Here is a 23,294-nt window from a genome sequence, read left to right as displayed (position 1 = left end):
AACTTTAAGGGTAGGCGGTATTTTGACAGGGGTGTTTTTGTTACTGTACTTTTATTTATTAGCACGCAAAGTTTGGTGTAAATATAAATTTAGTCAAACGAGAAACCAATACAAAAGGTATTTTTTATGTGGGCCAAGTGTCACAACTCTGTTACCCCTTAACTCTTTAAGCCTCTTACTTTTGACATACAATTTCAAAGCTACCTTTTAGATGTGATATTAAATGCAGTAAGAATTTAATTTAAAATAAAAATAAACAAAAAAGTGGTGTCAACCGTTTATTAACTTTTTTCTTAACTACTGACTAATAAAAAAGTAATTGATTGAATGTTCTACAAAGAATAAAATGAGACAAACATTTTGGCTAAATTTGATTTTCGATAAAAAGCTCATTCTTTTTGTCGATATTAATTACATGAAAAAAAATTGTATATAAATAGCAAAACAACGTCAATGAATAAAAAGGTCAACAAATGTTGTGCTATACGGATTAAAGCCACAATATTTATTATACTACTTTCACTTCAGGAAATATACTTTCTTCCAAGCTTAAAGAACTAAGAAAGCCTGAGAAGCACTATGAAAATAAATATTTAATTTTAGCTATAAAGTATTTTCAAGAGGAAAACCAACTACAGATGGTGGAAAGAGCCTGCATAATATCTCCAATTGCTTCGAACTCGCAGCACTCGACACGATTTGGCTTTTTTCATTAGTGTCGGGCTGCCAATGAATCGCAGGACGTGAAAATCGTGGAAAAGCGGAAAACGCAGCTGCTGCCTGCGCGGCTGTAACTCATCAAAAGATTGAAAGGCAGCGGCACGGTAAAGGAAGTATTCAAATGCCTAAACTAAATTGCATATTTATGCGAGTCCTGTGAGGGGCACTGGCTGCCAATGAAATACAGATACTCGGATTTTGGGGCTAAAAAAAGAATGGAACAGAAAGGAACTGAGGTCTGGCATAAATTATGTAACATTTCACGTATTTTCCTTTTTTATTATGCTCGTGCTTTTTCATTTTTGCTTGTTTTTTTTTGACATTCCATGGCAGTTTTGCCGCGAATCGCGACAATTGCCAAAATGTCAGCCCAAAAATTCTTGTTGTTTGCCCGCTGTGACTGTCAATATTTGTTTTCGCTCATGTGTGTATGTCTTTCGACTTTTGGGACTCTTTTCTGGTTACAAATTTTGATTGACACATCGAATTTAGTCTGAATTCTGGTCAGGCCCCCGAGCAGTGCGCATTCCTTGTCAGATCAATTAACTGAAGCTTCCTGAAAATCCCTAACACAAACCACATAGCCATTCTCTTTCGTGATCTGCGAATCCCAGCCAGTTTGAGAAACCGAAACCAAAATAAAAAAGAATCGCAGAGCAGAAGGAAATGGGAAGGAGACCCCTAGCCAGCTTGTTCAATTATGCAAGGACGAAACGTGCCTGGAACTTGGTTAAAGGATACACCGAGCTACAGCACGAGCCATTTGTGGTGAACCACCTTATATATATTGCGGGTAGGCTTACGTGGTCCAGAAACAGGTCTTTCCCGAAATTCCACCTTAAAGCTGGTACCCTACAAATATATTCAATATTAACTGGTTCGTTATAATACAAAATAAAGAAACCCATAAAATGTTTTCAATAATTATATAAGACTAACCTTAAAATAAATTCTTTGTTATCTTTGCTTTAAATAAAATAATTACAATAATAACATGACCAATGAGAAAAAATATAAACACATTGAATCCTTATGTTTTAAAATTAAGAAACCCAATAAAACATGATATAATATTTGTATAATGTAAAATACTTTTGAATTTCGTATGTATATGGTGTAATAATTGATTTACATCACTGCGTTCCTTAATATAAATACCATATTTTAATAAGTAATTATTTATATTAAATAATATAATACAAAATATTATAGTGTACAAACTTTGTACACTTTGTATGTGTATGACATTTTTATTCCAAGATTCCTCAATATATATCACATACTTTAAAACCTCATCAATTCATTATTTAAATTATATTATTATAATATAGTATTTGTATAATGTAAAATATTTTTGTACTTTGTATGTATATGATCATATCATAATGATATAATACTGGATTTTTAAGCTAAAGAGTTTAAAATTTAATTTCCTAAACAAATACTAATAGAACATCATAGCACGTCTTCACTGTACCCACACTCAACCCTGCCTTGTTGAATTTTGAATAAGACTCGTCGCTGGTCCCGAGATCCTTGGGATTGGGTGGGTAGCAAGTGGCAGGCCCGCTTGAGGGCTAATTGAACGCCATTTGGTTGGACAGTAATTGATGTATGAGTCAGCCAGGGATATGCCCGGTCAGGCATCAGGGGGATACCTTCGAGGGGGCGTGCCGTTTTCAAATGTCAACCTTTCGAGAAGGAGGTCCTTGTTTCCCTTTCGAAATGTTTTGGGTTTCGCACAGTACGACTGACAATGCATTTCGGTGTCTTGTTGTTGAAACCTAAAACGCTGGTCCATTAGAGAATTGCAAAAGAGATGGGGGGGGGGGGGGTTACGAGAACGAAAGAAAGAAAGAAAGCTGTGTGGATGTCAAGAGGTCAGCGAAGGAGTAATGGACCAAAGGATGTCCTAGGCGTTCGTTTACCTGTCTGTATTGGCCCAAAAGTGAAGGACAGGCGACAGAGGCTTCTCGAGTGGAAATCGCCATGTTGTTTCTCTCTGTGTACGTAACCTGCCACGCCCACTGCCAACGCCTCCCTCGAGAGGGCCCAGAGTGTAAATAAACCCGTTGTTCCGCAGTGCACTTTGTCACAAGTGTACAACAACACAGCGCATATATAAAGAAAAACGTAGGAAAACTCTTCTCTATTTACTTTACTGCTTTTTTCCTTCTGTTTTTACCTCCTACTCGATTTTGTTCAACACTTTTGCCGGCTGGCCAAATGTTTGCTTTCACTTTCAATGGCTATTTTGGTAGCACCTTTATAGCTCCCAATGGGGAGTACACATTCATGTGGGTAAGGGCAAAGAAAGGGTAGAGCAAATAAACTTAAATTCTGGACCAAACACTAGAACCCAATATATTTTTAAAAGGCCTTAGGGACGACCATGCTATAAAGTCAATCATAAAATATTTATGTAAAACAAATACCTCCTTATAAATATTTTGTACACATACTTGTGTTAGTATCTAGTCGGCTTAAGAATATTTTTCTCAGGTCTTAAATATATTTTCTTGGTAAACAAAAATCAGTATAGGCTTAGAGTAAAGCTGAAAATATTTTTTGTTAAGGATTTCTTTAAATAAAAGTCCCCATTTTAACCATACCCTCTCGATTTTCTGCCCACACTCATTACCAAGCAATCGAATTAAATGCAATTGCGTTGCAAGTTCGCTTTCCTCTCGAAACTCAAAACGTTTCATTTAATTTTAATTGCTCAAGTGGAAGGAACTCGAAGACAATTGAAAGTGTTTGGAATCTGAACCGCCCAGCGATGCCTTCAATTTGCCGCAAATGAGCTGAGAACAGAACATTCGTTTTTGTTTTCCCAAGTAATTAGAGCCTGATTTCCAAGATAGTGTGTTGGTGGCAACTAAGGAATGCTCCTTTAATGTTGCAAAACTTGATATAAAATTCTGGAGATTGCATTCTTTGGATACAAATTAAAAATAAATAGGGTTTTTAAAAAAAGATTTAAATATATTTATTGTGTGAGTTCACACAGGACAATTTTTAAAGCTGTTTCAAGCTAATTTAAGGTACGGACATGTCCCTAATTACCATTAGATAGAGCACTTTATTACCTAGCTTATGTTTTTAATGGTCCCTCTAAGACAAAAAGCTGTCTTCTTGGTTTAAGCAGCTCCATAAAAACCGCTAACGACTTTCCTAATTGTTGGGCATTTTGTCATCTAGTAACTTTGCGAAAAATAATCTGCGCTTTATACACTTTTTAACAATTGTCAACAATAAATCAGCATAATAAATTCTCATAATAAATCCATAAATACAGTCACCAAGTTCCAACTGGTTACCGCTTAAAATAAACAATCCTTTTTATAAACAAATAATGTGCGACAGAAAGTGAAAACAATAGAGTCGCGACATAATATTTATTGGTATTCCAAATTTAAATCGATTTAAGAAATAAACAACGCTTTTGTTGCTTAGAATAGTTAACACATATATATCTGCAAATGGTTTTATCTATTGTTATTGTCTATGCAATATATATTATTTAAATAGCCACCTAAAAGATATAAATAATGCACAGCTTAAAATGGTGCAATCACATTTCATGAAAGTATTTTCACGAGAAAAAAAGCACTTAACTCTTTGTTTATTTTATTATTTGCCAAAATCCCATCCCGTAAATCCAGCAAATCGAGAAATTTAATAACGCATCAGGTGCGTTGAATATATATTTTTCCAATTCGCTGGCGCCCCATTGTTTTCCCTATTGTTTTTCCGCAAAATGGCAGAGTTAGCCCGAAATCCCTTGAAAATTTGCATAAGTCGTAGGCCGCTGAAATCGGTTTAGGGCCGTCAGGATTGTCCTGTCTGCTGGCCCGAATCCTGATTCAATCCGACAATCAGTCGGTGGATTTCGATTCAGTAGGCCGGGCCGCAGTATCCTTCACTTCCACTTGGCTTGACTCGATGCGGTACTGTTTCGTTTCGATTCGATGCGATTTCATCCAGGAAAGGATATCCGCCTTTGTGGGTTTCAGATCGCGGTCTACCTTTTACCTTTTTTTTCAGCCCACGTAAAAGTTAAATTTAAAAACATCTCAGTCGTCAGTCGTTTGTCATCAGTCGCAGTCATGCATGGCTCAATTGCTAATTAAATTTAAACATTAGCAGAGGTCCTGCAGCCATTCAATACGTATATTTGTATTTATATCTCCCCACACAATGAACTTTTTCGGCAGGAAATTGAAAAATTCTTTATTGTTCATTGTCACAGGTAAACAGCGTGGAAATCCGAAAAAGCGAACATTTTCTCAAGCGAACGCTATTAAATGCATCATTGACCAACAGGCGAGCTAAAATATTTATTGTGTTGGGAAGAAAAGCTGAAAAAAAAAGTGGACGAGGTCCTGGACAAATCCCAAAAAGTCAAGCGTTGCTCATGTTTTACGCCACATTTGCCAGTACCAAAAAAAATAAGTTGTCAACACAAAAAAACACGTACATCTCCCTCACACACACACACTCGCAGTCAAGGACCAGACACAAACACCTTTTCACCCACACCAACGCATCTCACAGGAAGCAGCGAGGAAACTTTACTTATAATAGAATTTTCAGGCATGACCATACCCTCCATTACGTCAGGGTCATGTGAATTTTGGCAATGCTAACATAAAGTGTCAGTTTGAGTGACATTTTATTTCATTTCTCAATAAACTATTATATTTTTAAGTCATTTAATGGTTTCCTTTTTAAAACTTAACTATAAATACGGATTTTTTTTCCTTTTTAGTATAAGTAGATGGATTTATATTATTTTTAAAGACTATTTAATATAAATTATAAAAAAAGAAAGGAATAGATTACTTTAATAATGTAGAACATAATAAGTTCTGGAATTAAGTATACATAATTATGATAAATTAATTCAATTTGAACAGTGGATAAAAATACAAATATTATTAATTAAAAATCAAATAAAAGATGAAATGTACCTAGTTATGATTAGATAGAAAATACAATAATTTAAAATCAAATAAAAGATGAAATGTACTTAGTTATAATTAGATATAAGGGTCCTTGAAGTTATAATGAAATTCCCTTTTTTAATATACGTTAGTATTGTATTGAAAGTGTTCAAACTCGTCCTATTGACCTAAAAATGTTTACCTAAGTATACCGAACTTTATATTATTTTAAAAATAATACTTTGTAAAAAAGTATACCAAAATGTATAATATTTTAAGGACCAGTACTTTAAAAGAGTTTATGTCCTATATTAAATCACTGGCAAATATAAAAATTTGTATTCTTCTATTAACTTATTTACTTATATCTTAAAATCATTCATTCATGTTACCGTATCTTTAAAAATATATATTTAAATTTAAAATTTCTTAAACAGTAGGGTATGTAAGTCTTTGTCCTATTTAAACAGACTCTTTAAACGGGATGCCTTGCCTCTCACTGGTAGCCACAAATTGCCTTTTTCGCACGTTGATTGATTTTGGAACTTTTTCTTTTGGTGGAACTCCTTGAACCTTCCCCTCAGGACCCACGAACCCTCGAACCCTCACAGACATTCACACATTGACTTGGGCTCTTTGCTTTCAGCACAAAAGTGGTAATAAAACGGCTGCACTTCGGTTGCCATCGCAATTGTTCGACTCGAATTCGCCTTGGCTGACCTCCATCGATCCTGGGCCACCGCCTATAGTTGTGGAACACATAATTATTTATTTACGAGTGTTCATTCATTGATGAACACAAACGCTGTTTATATTGCTCTTTTGCCCTTCGGTCCGATGCGAAAATGTGAGGGTTCAGGTCGGTTCACCTCGAATAAAGTGCGGCCTTTCATTCACTTTTTTTGTTGCCAGGTGTAAAAATAGTCAGTGACGTTGCCAAAGTTGGGGAAAATAGAAACGGAAGCAGGATAGCCGCTTTGAATGCCTCAGTACGGTGAAATGGTATTTATAAAACTAATTTAATGGCCGAGAATTATGGTGCCGGATGCAACAAAAATTGCTTAAAAGGCACAACGATTTATAAGGACCAATTATATACTATATATTGCATTGGTTCTAAAGTACCTACGCTTATTTGTAAGTTTATGGCATATCATAAAAATAAGTACCTCTAAGCACTTGAGAAATTAAGAAAATCTAAAAGCAACTATAAGAAAATATCTTTTTTAAAAACCCCTTTTTTTGGACTAACTATTTTTTCAATGCACTACATCTCTTGTTAGAACTTAAACCTAAACGTAATTCAATAATTTGTGGCTTTTGCTCCGCACCGAAAATCAGGAACCAAAGCGCTATATTTACTCAACGGATTAAATCACTGAAGCCGTCAGGTTGAAACCAACCACCAATCTTGAAAGCGGAACACCAGGGGACCTAAATTTAGAACTGTATGCATAATGCACACCATTTTGCAAGCATTAATGCCGCAGGAGTACGTCGAAGGACCCTTGGTTGCGGCATGTTCCCGTAGCCCCAGACATATCCATTATTGAGAGCGCAATGGCAACAGCCTGTGGGTGCGTTATACACAATGCTATTATAATTATAGCCGTATGGATTAAGGCAGCCAGCTCCACCTCCTTCGTCAGCCAGGGGACCTACTACAGGATTAACGTCGGGATATGAGAGGCACCTGTCCGACTTGTCATAAAAGGAGCCGCAAAATATGAGCAAGGAAGGTACCCAACAAATTAGACTACAGATTACCCTGTATTTAAATACAATTTGACGAAAGAATTTTGATTTACTTAGATCCTCTAAAAATAATATTCAATATAAAAGCATAGATATATAATACCTATTATTATATCTAAAAGATATAAACGTTTTATACGAAATATTACCCAATTTGTATGATATACATACTGCCGCTTAGCTTTCATATTATCAAAATTTGAGAAACAATGAACGCATATGGAACCTCTAAAAAAATGTTTACAAGGATCAAATATTATAACTCAATAGATTATTAAATTATTGATAGGTTAAATAAGGTTAAGTTAAGTGTACAAAATACAACCCAATATTTAAAACTAATCCAAATAGAATTCATAAAATGCTAAAAACAGGGTTTTCTATTTTAATGTGTTTAGCTTTAATACTATAAATAAATACTAAATAATCAATTTGTAATTTTCAAAAGAGTAACATGAAGTAAGAAATTGCATGGTGTAAACTTTATTAAAAAAAATTTGTTTAAATTAAGTGGTAATTGGTATTCAATTTGTTCTTTAAAAAATATGTAAGTTTAAGTTACAGTCTTCCAATAAGTTCTGCTAATGAGCGCAAAACAATATACCCCTCATTTTACTAAGTACCTGGTAGAATAATAATAATAATTTGCAGGCAGCGCTGCAGTTGAATGTTAGTGGAAAATGGAAAAACGCCCTGAGAAGGAAGCGATTTACATAAGTTATTATGGTAAACCACACAAGTGTGTCGGCTCACGGAAAGTATGTGTCCGAAAGATGTACGGATGTAAATGGAAAATGTCAGAAATTGTATTTCACAAACGGGCCCTTTAGTATTTCCTTTTTTTCGAGTACACATTCCCCCCTCGTAAGCAGCATAATCAGCACTAATGGATACGCTGAAGTATTTTCACGAAGGCCAAAGCTGCACTTTAGTTGCGGAAAAAAAGCAAGTGAATTCAGGGCCCACCTATCAGGTGCACAGATTTTTCATTCTGGCGGAAAAATTGTGTTAAACGTGCGAAAACAAGTAATTTGCCTTAACTCAGCCAGAAAAAAGCTTCTACCCTTGATTTTCTTCTTTCATGTTTTGGCCATTTCGCCACTTAGACATAATGAGAAAGTCTTTCGGAGGAAACCCTTTTTTAGAAAAGATAAACAAACCCCTAGTTGGCCTAATTGAACATTTTACTCATGTTACGCAGTAAAAAATTGTCTGCGCATTTTCCAAATCATTTCAAGTGCGCACAGTGCCAGGAATTTTTCTCGGGAATTTGTTTGCTAATAAAGCCAAAGTGGATTGTGTGGGATAACTTCAAGTGGCCCGAACTCTGACCTTTATTAGCAGGTCGGAAATGTTATATTTGTCGCGGAATGCGGACAATTTCATCTGTTAACGAGCACCAACAAATTGCCAACTTTCTGCACTCGAACGTGTGGCCATTAAAATCACGAATTCCACGGCCATTTGGAGGAGCAATTAGGTATTCTGGGGTTTGGACCCTGCCTTGAAGGACGGATTAGGCCATAAAGTGTTGTGTTTAAGGACCCATAAATCATGATCTCGCAATGCCGTCGTCGTCAACGTTCACAAAACAAAGCGTAATTCCCGCGTACTTATTAAATATTTCACATAAAAAAGGGTTTCGCCAAAAAGGTATACACAGTGTCGCAAAGCCTTTAAGCCAGGACCAGAAGGGAATTCTTTGGGAGGCTTTAAGGAACTTGGTATTCCAGGGGTGAAGAACCAAATCAGATATGCTCTAACCATGTTTTAAACACATTACATATTGATATCACTTATTCAGTTACAAAATATGATTAAATAAATTATTCAAGCGAACATAAAAAATTGAAAAATTCAAATACAATTACAAATTCAATTGCAAAATATTGACAATCTAAATATTTTTGCAATTATCATCGTTATCTGGCTTAAGAAAATATTTAAAATAATTTAGGGTATTACTTTTTATTTAAATAAAATCTTCATCGTTAAAAATATATACAAATAAATGTTCCCTAATTAATTTAAAATTTAATAACAAGCTGTAAAGCCTAATATAACAATAAATATTTAAATAAAAATATTTATTTAAATTATTAAAATTGCTATAAGCCAAATGCTACTTCTTTTAAAGGCAGCTTTCTTATTAAAAGTTCATAAAATGCAAATACAACATTTTAGATATGCCAACACTTCTGTGGATTTTGTGACACCGAAGCAGAGGCTTTTAGGGCTCAGGATTGTATCTGTAGCATATGTAATAAACCCAAACATCGTAGTACAATCCAACAGCCGCTGGAGCTTGACAATCCGTTTATAACCGATTTCAGGTAGGGAATCCTGACCAAGCGGGACGTGCAGGCATCCGTGACACACTGAAGAACCCCTGGTCGACTGGGCCGACTGGGCCGTGGGCCATGGGCCATGTGCTATGGGCCGGGCCAAGTGCCTGGGACTACGTGGCATTATAAAAGGCAACAGCCACGGCCACTTGCGCACGTCGCAGTCAGCTGAGCAGGGAAGAGCCCAGCGAAATTGGCAATGGAGGCGGCTGGGCTTATAAAAAATTAAAAGTTTACGCTACATTAAATGCGAAGAAGGCATTGCCATTGCGAGTTATGATTTTGCGAGTGCCGCAAAGCACACACTGCCATCTCGCAGCTTATGGCACCTTTGGGAGTGAGTGAGTGTGAACCACGTTGCGTATGAGCAACGAGTGCGGCCAACGCGGCGAATGAGCAATGTCTCGTATGCAGAACTTGGGAAGTAATGACTGCTAACTAACAACTTGGGTAATTTGCACACCCCGCACACACCCGAAAAAGCAAATCTCTTTATTTGATGCGCACAATTTTATACTTCCACAACATTTCCATAACGAACGGATGACGACTTTCCGCCATTTTCACACGCATCGAGAGCTGAAAGCGGCCAGGTGGATGAATACCGGGTATCAGGGACACCGAACCCTCGTTCTTCAGATAGTATACCTTGGGCTTGATGGGGCACTTGAAGTAACTGCCATTGACCACCAGGTGCTGGTAGGTCTCGCCAAACACTTTGAAAAGCACTGGATTGTTCAGAAAGTCACAGCCCTTAATGTTTTCCATCTTGTAGAAAATTCTCTGGGTTTTCAGCACTTTCACTGTGATGTCGATGGTGAAAGCAGGTGCTAATTTTACCACTCGAAAGGTGTACAGAAGCTTTGTGTTGGGCACCTTTCGGAAGTACTCCACATAATCGTGATCACAATTTGTCTCCAGGGATTCCAGGATAAACTCTATGTTGCCTTTTTTAAATATCATTGGCTGGGGGGATTGTAAATATATTATAAATATTTTTTAAATGTATAAAGTATTTTAAAGCTTAGATTACCTTATCTATTGCTGCTACTGGCAGTATGCAAAACAGCCAAAAAGTACGAAAACAACGTCCACTAAAAGCCATGGAGACCAACTGACCACAATATTTTATTTTATTTAACAACAATTTGACTGATGAGCTATTAAGTGACCACAAATCCAATCATTGATGAACGATTACTTGATACAGCAATTGAGGAAAAAGGCCAGTCAGGGTTGTTAACTTTTTAATAAAAACAAGGAAGAACGCTATAGTCGAGTACCTCGACTATCAGATACCCGTTACTCAGCTAAATGGAGATATGCAAGCAGCAAAGCGAGATTAAAATGCGCCACCTACCGGCGGTACACAGATTTAAGCGTTGTGGGCGTTAGAGTGGGCGTGGCAAATTTTTTTTTAATCAATCGATAGGTATCGACGAGACCAATACATTTCAGTTAAAATTTTTTATCTAGCATAAAAATTGTGGGCGTCACAGGTTTTTGCGGTTTGTGGGCGTTAAAGTGGGCGTGGCAAACTTTTTTTTGGGTCAATCGATAGGTATTGATGAGAACAATACATTTCAGTTAAAATTTTTATTCTAGCATCAAAACTGTAGGAGCTACAGTTTTGGGCGGTTTGTGGGCGTTGGAGTGGGCGTGGCACATTGCTGAAACAAACTTGCGCTGCGTAAGAAGCTCAGGAATCTGCACGCCAAATCTCAATAGCCTAGCTCCCATAGTTTCCGAGATCTCAGCGTTCATCCGGACGGACAGACAGACGGACAGACGGACAGACGGACAGACGGACAGACGGACAGATGGACAGACGGACAGACGGACAGACGGACAGACGGACATGGCTAGATCGACTCGGCTAGTGATCCTGATCAAGAATATATATACTTTGTGGGGTCGGAAACGCTTCCTTCTGCCTGTTACATACTTTCCGACGAATCTAGTATACCCTTTTACTCTACGAGTAACGGGTATAATAAATGCTGCACTTTAAAACAGTATAAAAGGGCATTATGGAACCCTTGCAACGGAGCCTAAAAACTAGTTAAATATTTTAAAGTTCTTTATTTGATGCGCACAACATTATATTTCCACAATGTTTCCATAATGAAAGGACAGGAACTATTTGGAATTTTGATTCGCATCGACAGCTGAAAGCGTCCAGGTAGATGGATGATGGGAAACATTGACAAGGAGGGCTCGTTCTTTAGATAATAAACCTTTGGCTCAATGGGGCACTTAAAGTAACTGCCATTGACTACCAGATGCTCGTAGTACTTGCCAAAAAATTTGAAAAGCAGTGGGTTTTTCAGAAGGTCACAGCCCCACATGTTTTCTGCCTTGTAAAAAACTCGTTGACACTCGTTTTTACCACTTTCAGAACGACATCAATATTAAAGGCCGAGACTAATTTTACCCCTCGAAAAGTATATAGAAAAGTCGTGTTGGGCACCTTATGAAAGTACTCCACATAGTCGTGATCACAGTTCGTCTCCAGTGATTCGAAAATAAATTTAGTATTGCCCCATTGTAAGACAACTGGCTGTGGGAATTTTAAGTAATTACTTAAAGTAATTAATTAATTTTTTGTGAAATCGGGAATACCTTATCTTTTGCCACTACAGAGAGTATGCAAAAAGTAAGCCAGAGGATAAAAAGATAACTCCCACTGACCGCCATTGAGCCACAACTGACCAAATGGTTATATTGTTATTTCGATAACAATTCGACTGATGAGCTATTAATTGAAAGCAATCATTCAGCTGGAAAATTACTTAATAAAGTTAACTTAATGAGATTTAAACATTTCTTACTTCCAAATTATAGAAAAACTGAGAGAAATGTTTAAATAAAAGTTAAACTCATAGAAGATCTTCTTCCAAATAAATCATAAAAACATATTTACATTCAAGGATATATTAATAACTTCTTAATATTAAAATTTTGCATATTTAAGCAATACAAAAATATGTTTAAAAAAATCAATATTTGTCATTAGGTCGCGGAAATCGATTAAGTGCGAACCAACAACCAAAATAACCCTTTTCCATAATGACTAATTACAAGTAAGTTAGTAACAACATATCATTAGATAGACAAAAATCGTTTACACAGCCAAAAATGCCAAATGACTTTATTTGATGCGTACAATTTTGTATTTCCACAACATTTCCATAACGAATGGCTGTCGACTTTCTGCCATTTTTATCCTCGTCGTTAGTTGAAAGCGACCAGGTGGATGAACGGTGGGAATCATTGACACGGTGCCCTCATTTTTCAGATAGTAAACCTTCGGCTTGATGGGGCACTTAAAGTAACTGCCATTGACCACCAGGTGTTTGTAGGTCTCGCCAAACACTTTGAACAGCACTGGGTTGTTCAGAAAGTCACAGCCCTTGATATCCTCCATCTTGTACAAAACTCTCTGAGTTTTGAGCACTTTCATTGTTATATTGATGGTAAAAGCAGGGGCCAATTTCACCACCCGAAAAGTATATAGAAGCTTGGTGTTGGGCACCTTTTGGAAGTACTCCACATAATCATGATCACAATTCGTCTCCAGGGATTCTAGGATAAACTCTATGTTGCCCTTTTGAAAGACCAAGGGCTGTGAAAGTTTTATATATTTTATTAAATTATTACTTTTGTCTAACAACTGATTTTACCTTCTCTTTTGCTATCACAGATAGAATGCAAAACAGGCCGATATAAAAAACAGAACCACCACTGAAAGCCATAGTATCACAACTGACTAAATGGCTTTATTACCTAAGCCAAAATTTCGCATGATGAGCTATTAATTGACTTAAAACACAATCATTAATAACAAATAATTAAAACCAAATTATAGGAACAGACTTTTGGACAGAAAAAAAAATAAATTAAAATTCTATATGCTGAACCTTAATATTTATTTAAAATTTTCTTGCACTTGCAGCTGAAAGGATAGTACTTTCAAATAGCATTTTAACTGAAAATACCTCTTTACTGAATGCCATGGAACCACAACTTCTTAAATGATTTTATTTCCACAACCACAATTCGACTGATGAGCTATTAATTTACCACAAACCCAATCATTCAGGTGGAAGATTACGTTATAACGCTATCGGAAAAAAGCTTTTGCGACCAAACACATTTTGTTTTTTCAAAATATATACAAATTAAGTACCCAAGTTTTTTATTTCTTAAGTACTTTTATGAATGCATTTATATTTTGAAAATATTTGTATCTTTATTTTGAATATGAACATAATATCACAGTTTTTTTTAAAGATATTCCATTGTTTTCCTCTTTTAAAAAACATTATAACCTATTTCTGAAATATCATTTCATAATATTGAAGCCTCAAACAAATATACATTATTTTGAACTAGGTCCATAAGTTAGTGAAAAAATTAACATAAGTTTGGTGTTTATTTTAGGACTTTCATAGACCATTGAACTATACATTGTCCTCGATTTACTTTATTCGAACTACATTATATATCCATAGCATCTCCATCACGAAGGGTGCTTTACTTTCGTGCATCCTGATGCGCATGGTGATCTGATATCTTCCGGGAGGGTGAAAACTGGGCAACATGTCCACCGAGCCCTCGTTTCTGAGGTAATACACACCCGGCTTTATTGGGCAGCTAAAGAAAGAGCCATTGACGATTAACCGCTTGTACACAGAGCCAAAAACGCGATTCATCAGGGGATTCATTAGGAATTGACACCCATCTAGGTTATCCACTTTGTACATTACTCTCTTCGTTTTCAGGACCCTCACAGCTATATTGATGGTAAAGGCTGAAGCCAGTTTCACTACGCGAAAGGTGTAGATATCCACTGTGTTGGGAACTTTTCGAAAATTGTCCACAAAGTTGTTATCACAACTGGTGAGAAGAGATTCCATGATGAATTTGGATCCTCCCCTCCTAAAAACAGGCGGTTGCTGTGGTATATCCATGAATTAGTATATTTTTAACTACCTTGATACTACCTCCTGATCTGCAGCTAAGACGAAGACCCCTGTCCACAGGAAGGCCCACAAACAACCATAAAAATTGAAAATCATTTTCAAACTAACCGAACAAATCGTTTTCCCATTTCTTTTGACTTCAACCCAATAACGAGCTATTAATTGTCAGATTAAACCGTTTAATTAAGGGGAAACATTAAAAAAAAACATTTTTAGTTTACCAAACATTTTAAATGGAAATATAATTTTTATTTTGTCATCCGTATAGCTCCATTACAGAACTTTAGTGCCTCTAATATTAATATCAAAACAAATTTATAGACTTATAACACGATATCGCCAGAAGAGCTCCACAACAGAAGATCCTTCTATTTCCGTCTTTAACAGTACAATTAAACGAAACTTGCCAGGTGGATGAAAAAAAGGCACAACGACTTCTCTGATATTATTTTTTAAGTAGTACACACCCGGTGAAATGGGACACTTGAAGGCGGTGAAATTACCCACAAGTTCCTCATAGAACGCAGAGTAAAGCTTTGGGAGCAGGCGGTTATTTAGAAAATTGCAGACGGCAAAATTCTTGATATTGAATACGGTCCTGTTAGTGGCCTCGTTTTCAATGCGATTATCCATGAATGCTGTTTTCACCACTCTTGTTACGTTTATCATCAGCATTTGAGATTCCCCAGGAGCCAAACCAAAGTATTCCACGTATGACCTATTGTATTTTAGTTCCATGCTTAAGAAAGTTGTATTCGTCTTGCGGTTCTGAAAATATTTTAAGTTCTATTCACTCTTTTAAATTCTATAAATATCAAACAGCACACACGTTTTCTTTAGCACTTATACCCATTGGAATCAGGCATAGAGCCACAAAAAATATCGTAGATATGCTGTGCTCAGCCATTGGAATACAACTGAATTAACTGCGATTTTGGGCAACGCTGCTCCGCCACAAATAAATAATTAAAAACCCATAAAGATTTTCGCCAGCTGAATATGTAAAATACTGATATGGTTTTTTTGTTTTATGGTTAGAGCAAACAATGGCCAAATCAAATTATTTCAGTTCCCTTCCATTTTCGGTGTTTTTTTGCAATTTTCGTGGCACTGAATGGACACTCAAACAGAATGGCAAGAGCTGCGGATATTGATTGGTTTTAGGGTTTCTCCTTTTTAGACAGGTTTTCATGTGAGATACTGGATTTTGATAAAACAATTGCATTGGGGGAGAGGTGAAAGGTTAAAAAAATATCACTGCTGTGCGTGTTTGAGTTTTGATTAAAATGATGAAATAACTCTAGTTTTTAGAACGAGATTTACGGGGGTGCCACACAAAACACCAGGGTTTTAAAATCACTTTGAAATTAAATTTGAGGTGTCGAAAAGTAGGCAACAATTTTGTTTAAGCTCAAAACTTCATCTAATATTCACTGCATACTTTTAGACACCTAAACGGACAATTTAAAAATGATTTAAAGACCCTTCTGGTTTGTGTAGCACTTACCATAATAAATTTCCACCATTTAAGTAAATTAAAAGGGACAAGCGTTTGTCCCTTTTTCTTTAATTTCGATTAGCTTCGTTTGAATAACTCTGAAGACAGGTCTGGACGTTATACCCCCATCGTAATGAAAATCGATTAATCGATCGCCCGGTGAAGGAGAAAATCATTTTGCCAATTGCAGTTGGCGGGCGTAATTAGGAATCTATTTTTAGGAGGCAGTCAGCAAAATGGTGACACGTTAAGTGCTGCACTGGGCAATGGGGCGTATGCGCAATGTGAATGTAATGGACAAATTCACTTACCTTTCGCCGTCATCGTTGAATGAGAAATCGCCCAGCAATAGATCCCTAAAACGATATCGTGGTTGTATAAGGCGCGACATGTTGCTATTGTTGCTAATGCTATTGATGTTGCTGCCGTTGCTGTTGATGTTGCTGCTGTTGATGTTGCTGCTGTTGCTGTTGCTGTTGCTGTGGATGTTGCTGTTGATGTTGCTGATGTTTGTGGTCGTTATGGTGGGCACTCTCAGCTCGGTGATGGTCTGGGCCACAGCCTCGCCGCGAATATCACTAAAGTCTGTCACATTAATTAAACACTCATCGGCAGGTGTGTATGCCCGCCGTCCCAGCTGCTGCTGCTGCTCCTTATCCTTGCCCTGATCCTGGAGATGCCTTCGTCCTGCGACGAACTCATCCTCGCGCGGCGCACTTGTGCCCGTCAGCAGATAGCCGCCAGTGGCCCGATTGGGCCGCGGCGAGCGTAGGCGCGTCCACAGATTGACGAGTATGCTCCTGGTCGAACAATGCCCTTACCTTTCCACCTTTCCGCCCACCTCTTCAAATTGGTCAGCCCGCAAAGGCCGCACAGCCTGGTCGAGGACCCTCCGCGGAGTCCGGCTCTGACGGTTCTTTAATTAAACCAATGGCACCCGAGAATTTATTAGCATTACAACGGTCTCGCGACAGGTGCGTGCAGGTGTATCGATCTCAGTTCGGACATGGCTCTGGAAATATGCACACCAAATGGGAAAACAGGAAATCAATAAAGGCAAGTACAAAAAAGGTATCCAACATTTCTAGGGTTGTACTTGAGTGCTTCGTTCACATTGCGGGGGAGTCGCAAAAATGTTGAACAACTAAAAAGCACTTTTAGGGTGTTTAAAAGTATGCCATCATTTATTTTAAGCCGAAAGTTCTATTAATAAATACCGAACGGCGTTGTGGTATTTTTCATAGCATACTTTTAGGCATAAGTAACAAGCAGCTTTAAAGCACTTATAAAGGTGTTTAAAAGTAGTGTTTAAATGTAAATAATAATACTAAGAAAACAACTTTATCAAAATACTTTTAATATTAAAGTGATATATAAAGATCTTTCCGAGGGTTTTATTATTTGAAAAGCCCTAAGGAGTTTTTAATATGATAGCTTTCGATTATCTTGTTCTAAAAGGCTTAGGGTACATAAACTTTTTGGCAGTTGTAGAAAAAAAAACACCGTATTTTTTAGTTCGCAATCCCCTAAAAAATTCTCGATTTCTTTTTTATTGTATTGTTTACTTAAGGTGATCCGACATAATAGTAAAGAAAACGCGAATTCTTCAGGGAAACGCAACTAAAAAATAAGTGGTTGCTTTCTTTTTATTTTAAATTTTAATGATCCAATGAAAGATCGTTAAACTAAGAACTTTAATAAGGAAAGTAATCAATCATTTCTCTCAATTGGATTGCCATACAGCCCAAAGCATCGACATGAATCTCTTCTGCAAGTAATTTGTATTACAAGTCTCCGATTTGACCGCATTGATTTGGCGTTTTTGAAAGCCTTTTCAGCCTGACCCATAAATCCCGCCCGTCAGCAGTCCAATTCACGTCAAAGGGCAACAAATTCAATTCAAACAAGCGCCAAGGACGAGCAAACAAACAAACAGATAAGCAAACAGACAGTTGGACACATGAGTGAGGATGGTATAGGGCCCATAGAACACTATGCTATAGTGTATATATAAAATATATAGATGCTGGGGCTTCAGAGGTACGAATGTACCAACAGGCAGCCGAATCAAATCATCGCTCAGACAGACAAAACACACACAGGACACAGATTGGAGGCACTTGAAGGCACTTGAAGTGCCCCACTCGTTGTTGTCTGTTTGTGAAAAATGTACGCAATTATTGCCGCCAGGATGAAAATGAAGGAGGGTACAAAATCAGGGGCCAGGTTCCAGGTGTCCTTTGCCATCCGCAAAAGCGCTATATAAATTTCCCGCCCGTTTGTTTCGCACATTAATTAGATTTGCTCCGCCGTGTATCTCTGTCTTCACAATTTGGCATATTTATGCGACTGGCAAATATTTCACTTAAAGTGTTTTTTAATTAGTTACAGCAAATTAGCGCAGGCGAAATTAACAAATTTATACAAGCTGGCACTGGAATTTCCCCATCATTCAGCTGCTCGCTGGCAAATTAGTTTTTCAATTAGATTTATAGTGTTCTGTCTCGGCATTCAAGTTTCAGTCCTCACAAGCGTAAATTAATGGACAGCCAGGAGAAGTCCCTAAGGATTACTCCAAAACATATTTTAATAAGGACTTGTCAACTTAAAACATTATAATATGATTACGGAATACACTTCTTCACTGCATGAACAGTTTTAGTATCTTAAACTCTTTAAAAACTCTTTTAAACTCCTTAAGTCATAATATTCCTTTGAACCGGGAAATAAATAAACAAGTTATATCTTTTTTTATGTTTGCCTTTTACCATTTAAAATATTTAATCACCAATTTATTATCCATTCACATAAAGTGCCAAGCTTGCAATTTGTTATCCCAATGATTCTTCAATTTAAAATCCTACCTCATGGCAAAAGAAAACTACATTTTGCCAGCTTTGTTTTATTATTTATCATATTATTCATAAACAACTACAATTTAATTTAATTCCGACCGAAACAAGTTTTAATTGAGACAAATGCATACATAAATATTTTAAATACCTTGCTGCTGAAAATAATCTATTCTGGCCTAATATTGATTTCCTCCCATTTGGCTCGTTAGTTTGGTAATTTGTTTTTGGTGGTAAATGGAGAAGCTTCCTGCGCCATGCAGAACCCATTTAATTTCTAATCATTATTTATGAAATGCCACCACATTAAGCGAGGCCTTCCCATTGTTATATGTGCCATGGCATAAGATATGCCATAATGTCTTAATTATCTTTTTGCCGGCACACAAAACGATTTGCTAGCCCACGCATAGATGGATATTTTTCGGTTTCTTGTGATTTATAGACTGTAGGCCCAAAAGTGAGAGGATCTCCGAGCGGACAGATAACAAATTATTGTTTTCCATGCACAGGAAGGAGAGACGTTTTCCATTATTTTCCAAAAAAGGAAAAGCTACACTTTGCGTGCAACCCCATAAGGGGTTTGAGGTTAGGGCTGGAAGACCTACTTCATATCGGTCTGTGTGGGTGTATTCATCAACAATAATTGCCCAGACCTGTGCTCCTAAGCCTTTCGCTCTCGCGTGTCCCGTTCGGGGACCTCAACCTCTCCTTCTTACACTCAAAAAATAATATTTTTTCCAACTTAATAAAGTAAAACAAATAATTTTTAATACATTTTACGATTAATTTATATTTAAATATGTACTACTTTAACATATTTACACAATTTTCCAAAATGTTAAATCCTTTCAACTCGGTTTGCTAAAATAGTGTTAGTATTACATTTTAGTATTTTTTATGTAGTATTAAATTTTTTAGTATTAAATTGTATTTTATGATACCAATTTTTATTATTTAATTAACCAATCTGTTATTAAGGTGAATCTTTTATATTTTGCCTAAGAAGTCGGTATCTTTTCCATAAAAGTGAAATTTAAAATCTTTATAATACGATGTGGAAGTTAATTTTAATAGGATTTCTGTGTTTACCTTATAAAGCTGTTAATATTTGGCTAGGAAAAATTATTTTTTTAAGTATTTGATAAAAATTAAAGTTACAAAAAATCCAAAAATGAGAAATAACTCATGTCTTTTATGCCAAATTTAGTCAAAAGGAAGTTCCATATATGATTCGGAAAAATCGTATATATTTTCTTGATTATGTATAGGTTTTCAAAGTGTACTTTCAGGTTTCTCATCATCAACACTGTAGGCGAGGGAGGCTTTTCTTGCCGTCTTTGTTTTCCCAAGTCTTTATTATTCTTCGGCCTAAACAATGTCCCCCAAGAAGTCGTCGCCAGTTGTCTTTGTTGTTGTTGTTTTTGCTGTAACTTTTGTTGTTGTTGTAACTTTTATTGTTGTTGTTGATGCACAAGTATTAACTAAAGGACCCCCGAGCTGCTAAACAAGCCGCATCCGCGGTCTGTCCGACCCCCTTTTAACATCCACTCGTTATTATGATTTTCGTTGGTTTATTTTTCTGTGACACTTGGAATATTTTATAACAAAAACTTGACCCGCTTTTCTCCAGTGAGGGAAATTCGCATTTCCTGTCCCTTACATTTTCACACACACACACCTGCTCATCATCCACAGCAGACTTATTGTTTTATTTTTCGGTTGTCTTTTATCAAGGTACCTCCCATAACTCCCACATACTACCCGATTTTTATTTTTTTTCGCCATTTTCCCCATCGCTTTAATCCCGCTTTTTATTTTCCAACTTCTTTTCTCAGCTGCGCAGCAACGCTTAATTAAAATTAACATTTCATGAAGTGCTGGTTCACGAAAAAAACAAATATAAAAACAAAACACCGTCAAAGAGGGTGCAAATGGAGCTTTTCGAAAACTCAAAATAAAATACAAAGTTTGCTTAATCGTTTTATAAATATTTAAGGCTTATGGCGGTCTGATCTGTCTAACGGTTTTCGGGTCCCGAGGCTGACTTTCAATTTAAATGCGATTTGCCTGCTTTATGGTGTCACCTTTTGTGTCCCTAAATTAAATCGGATAAGCTGTTGATTATATTTCAATGGCTTATTTATATCAGGGTAAGTACAGCTGAAACCCTTTTAATGGAACCCTTAAAAAACATATTATTAGGATTGCTTAAGCATTGCTTTCTCTGATCCTTTATATACCTTAATTTGTGATATTTTAAGTCGAAGGATTTGAACTCAACATTCAATCACATAATATTTGGAATTTTTTTTAAAAAGTTACTGAACTTAGCGATTTGGGATAAAGTCTCATGACTAAATTAATTTAACAAAAATTTAATTTTATACATGAATTAATTTGTTACTCGCTATTTTACCAACCTTTTCAGAATTATATTTGATAACATTTCCATTACTTTCCAAAATAAATAGAAATTAAGCCAAATAGAAGCATTAAACAGGTTCAGCAGGGATGTTTATTAATATATTTAATAATACATTTACTTCATTAATTAACCCTAATTATATTTTAAGGGATTACACTTAACCCTAATTGCCTGCCTTACAATGAGCATTACATACATTTTTAACAAACCTTTAATTACAATCAGCATTAATTATAAAAGCACCCCTTAAATATTAATTGCGAGTCCAAAATAAACAAGACCACGTATGAATATACACATTTGCACCTACATAGCACGTGTGCATAAATTCTTGTTTGTTTGTTTGTTTTTTATTTTTTGGTGACACTCGTAATTGAATGCATTATTCAATGGTCGTCGAGGGAGTATTTTTTCGTACCTTTTTTATAGCACTTTAACACTTTGATGGCCGGCGGGTGCCAGAGGGCTTAAAGCAGTTGGTTCTGGCTGGATGTAATTGTCTTGGCATATTTTATGAGGACAGTTGTTGGTTGGCAACTTTTGGTACCCCCTCTTCAAAAAAATAACTTTATCGTGGCAGCCGTTACTGCATTTAGCATTACCACTGGTCAGAGAAGAAACTTTTTCGACGGCGATCAGATCACTTTGGTCGGGGTTTGTGATTTTTGGTGGTGTGGGAATATAGTGTTAAAGATGATTTGTTCACAGTCTCACATGTTGGGATTAGTTGGCAAACACACACGAACGAACCACAAGGGTAAACATGGGGGAAAGTTTTCGCGGAAAAAGTTTTACCTTCTCCTCCGAAAAAGGTGTGCACTTTGTCAGAATACGAGAATACGCCGAATTACGGTCCCTAGACCCAAAAACACCGAGGCAATAAGACAGATAAATAGGACCCAAGTTCGAAGACCGTTCACCGTTATTTCTTTAAGCGCTGAACAACCGCACGCGCGCATCGCTAAATTTGAACTGAACCGGAGCGCCAAAAGCAAAAGCAAGGCAAAAGCAAAGCAAAAGCAAAGCGGAAGAACGAAAGCAAAAGCAAAAGAAGGAAAACACGCGGCGTGGGCGAAGGCGGTGCTTATCAAAATCAGCTGTTCGCAAGCTGACTTCGAGCGTTAGCTTTCAGGCGCAAAAGCTCATTGGACAGTCAAGGATGCGCAAATAGGGATACTTTCGAAAAATGAACTATATTCAAGGATTTACATTTTTTTAAATAATTGTAAGCGAAAGAATTTGAATTGCATAAGGGTTATGTTTGCGCCTTAAGATATACTCCACAAAAACGTTGTTCAAGTACATGTAAAATAATTTTGTATAGCATACTTTAAGGCAAAGTCATCCTGCGCATGTACGTTAGAAGATATTTATCGTTCTCCTTTAAAAATTTCAAAAATTATAAAAATTTTCATAATATTCAACAAATTAAAAAAATAGTTGTTATAAAAGTCCATATATTGTCAAATACAGTCATCACCCTACTTTGGAGCTTCTTTGATTATAGAAAATTGATATGGGAAATTTTTTTTTGTAATTTTAAAATGGTGCCCTGAGTCAAAGCAAACGTTTTTGCTTTGTAAATATAAAATATGAAAAAATAGATTCAATTATATTTAGTTCCCTTACTATCCGATAGACTCCCTCCTCATTTTGAATGTTTCGACAACGTGTTAGATCTAGCGGTCAATCGGTGATCTAAGAGCAGACGTTACAGCCCGGTTCGCTCCATGTTTTCTATAGTTTCTTTCTCTTTTTCTGTTTT

The 23,294-nt window shown here is 36.5% G+C and overlaps 4 protein-coding genes and 2 pseudogenes across 5 annotated transcripts in view; all 6 read right to left on the bottom strand.

The window, feature by feature from the left end:
- Nucleotides 1–16,695, bottom strand: part of SLO2 (slowpoke 2) — a 108,173-nt gene extending 91,478 nt beyond the window's left edge. For both annotated transcript variants that reach the window (XM_070995088.1, XM_065863160.2), the window contains exon 1: nucleotides 16,561–16,695. In XM_070995088.1, coding sequence (XP_070851189.1) covers nucleotides 16,561–16,640 — 80 coding nt within the window. In that variant the 5' untranslated portion in view covers nucleotides 16,641–16,695. The remainder of the gene's footprint in view (nucleotides 1–16,560) is intronic.
- Nucleotides 9,651–10,795, bottom strand: LOC108009216 (uncharacterized). Its single transcript, XM_017073377.4, has one exon. It carries the CDS (start codon nucleotides 10,727–10,729, stop codon nucleotides 10,259–10,261), a length of 471 nt encoding a protein of 156 aa, XP_016928866.2. The 5' UTR covers nucleotides 10,730–10,795; the 3' UTR covers nucleotides 9,651–10,258.
- LOC108008194 (uncharacterized) lies at nucleotides 11,848–12,463 on the bottom strand (annotated as a pseudogene).
- On the bottom strand, nucleotides 12,872–13,559 carry LOC108009213 (uncharacterized; annotated as a pseudogene).
- LOC108008195 (uncharacterized) lies at nucleotides 14,245–14,769 on the bottom strand. Its single transcript, XM_017071987.4, has one exon. It carries the CDS (start codon nucleotides 14,737–14,739, stop codon nucleotides 14,248–14,250), a length of 492 nt encoding a protein of 163 aa, XP_016927476.3. The 5' UTR covers nucleotides 14,740–14,769; the 3' UTR covers nucleotides 14,245–14,247.
- LOC108008196 (uncharacterized) lies at nucleotides 14,996–16,676 on the bottom strand. The gene is made up of 2 exons (XM_065863163.2): nucleotides 16,561–16,676; nucleotides 14,996–15,519 (listed from the first exon to the last, which is right to left on the bottom strand). The coding sequence occupies exon 2, from the start codon at nucleotides 15,487–15,489 to the stop codon at nucleotides 15,067–15,069; it is 423 nt and encodes a 140-aa protein (XP_065719235.2). The 5' UTR covers nucleotides 15,490–15,519; nucleotides 16,561–16,676; the 3' UTR covers nucleotides 14,996–15,066.
- Nucleotides 16,696–23,294: the final 6,599 nt, after the last annotated feature.

This window comes from Drosophila suzukii, chromosome 2R (assembly GCF_043229965.1).
Source record: "Drosophila suzukii chromosome 2R, CBGP_Dsuzu_IsoJpt1.0, whole genome shotgun sequence".
Taxonomy (NCBI): Eukaryota; Metazoa; Arthropoda; class Insecta; order Diptera; family Drosophilidae; genus Drosophila; species Drosophila suzukii.
This window is presented reverse-complemented; position numbering and strand designations above follow the sequence as displayed.

What these genes read in the sequence shown, in the direction of transcription:
- LOC108009216 (XM_017073377.4), bottom strand. Translation starts at nt 10,729, where the DNA reads ATGATATTTAAAAAAGGCAACATAGAGTTTATCCTGGAATCCCTGGAG.
- LOC108008195 (XM_017071987.4), bottom strand. Translation starts at nt 14,739, where the DNA reads ATGGATATACCACAGCAACCGCCTGTTTTTAGGAGGGGAGGATCCAAA.
- LOC108008196 (XM_065863163.2), bottom strand. Translation starts at nt 15,489, where the DNA reads ATGGAACTAAAATACAATAGGTCATACGTGGAATACTTTGGTTTGGCT.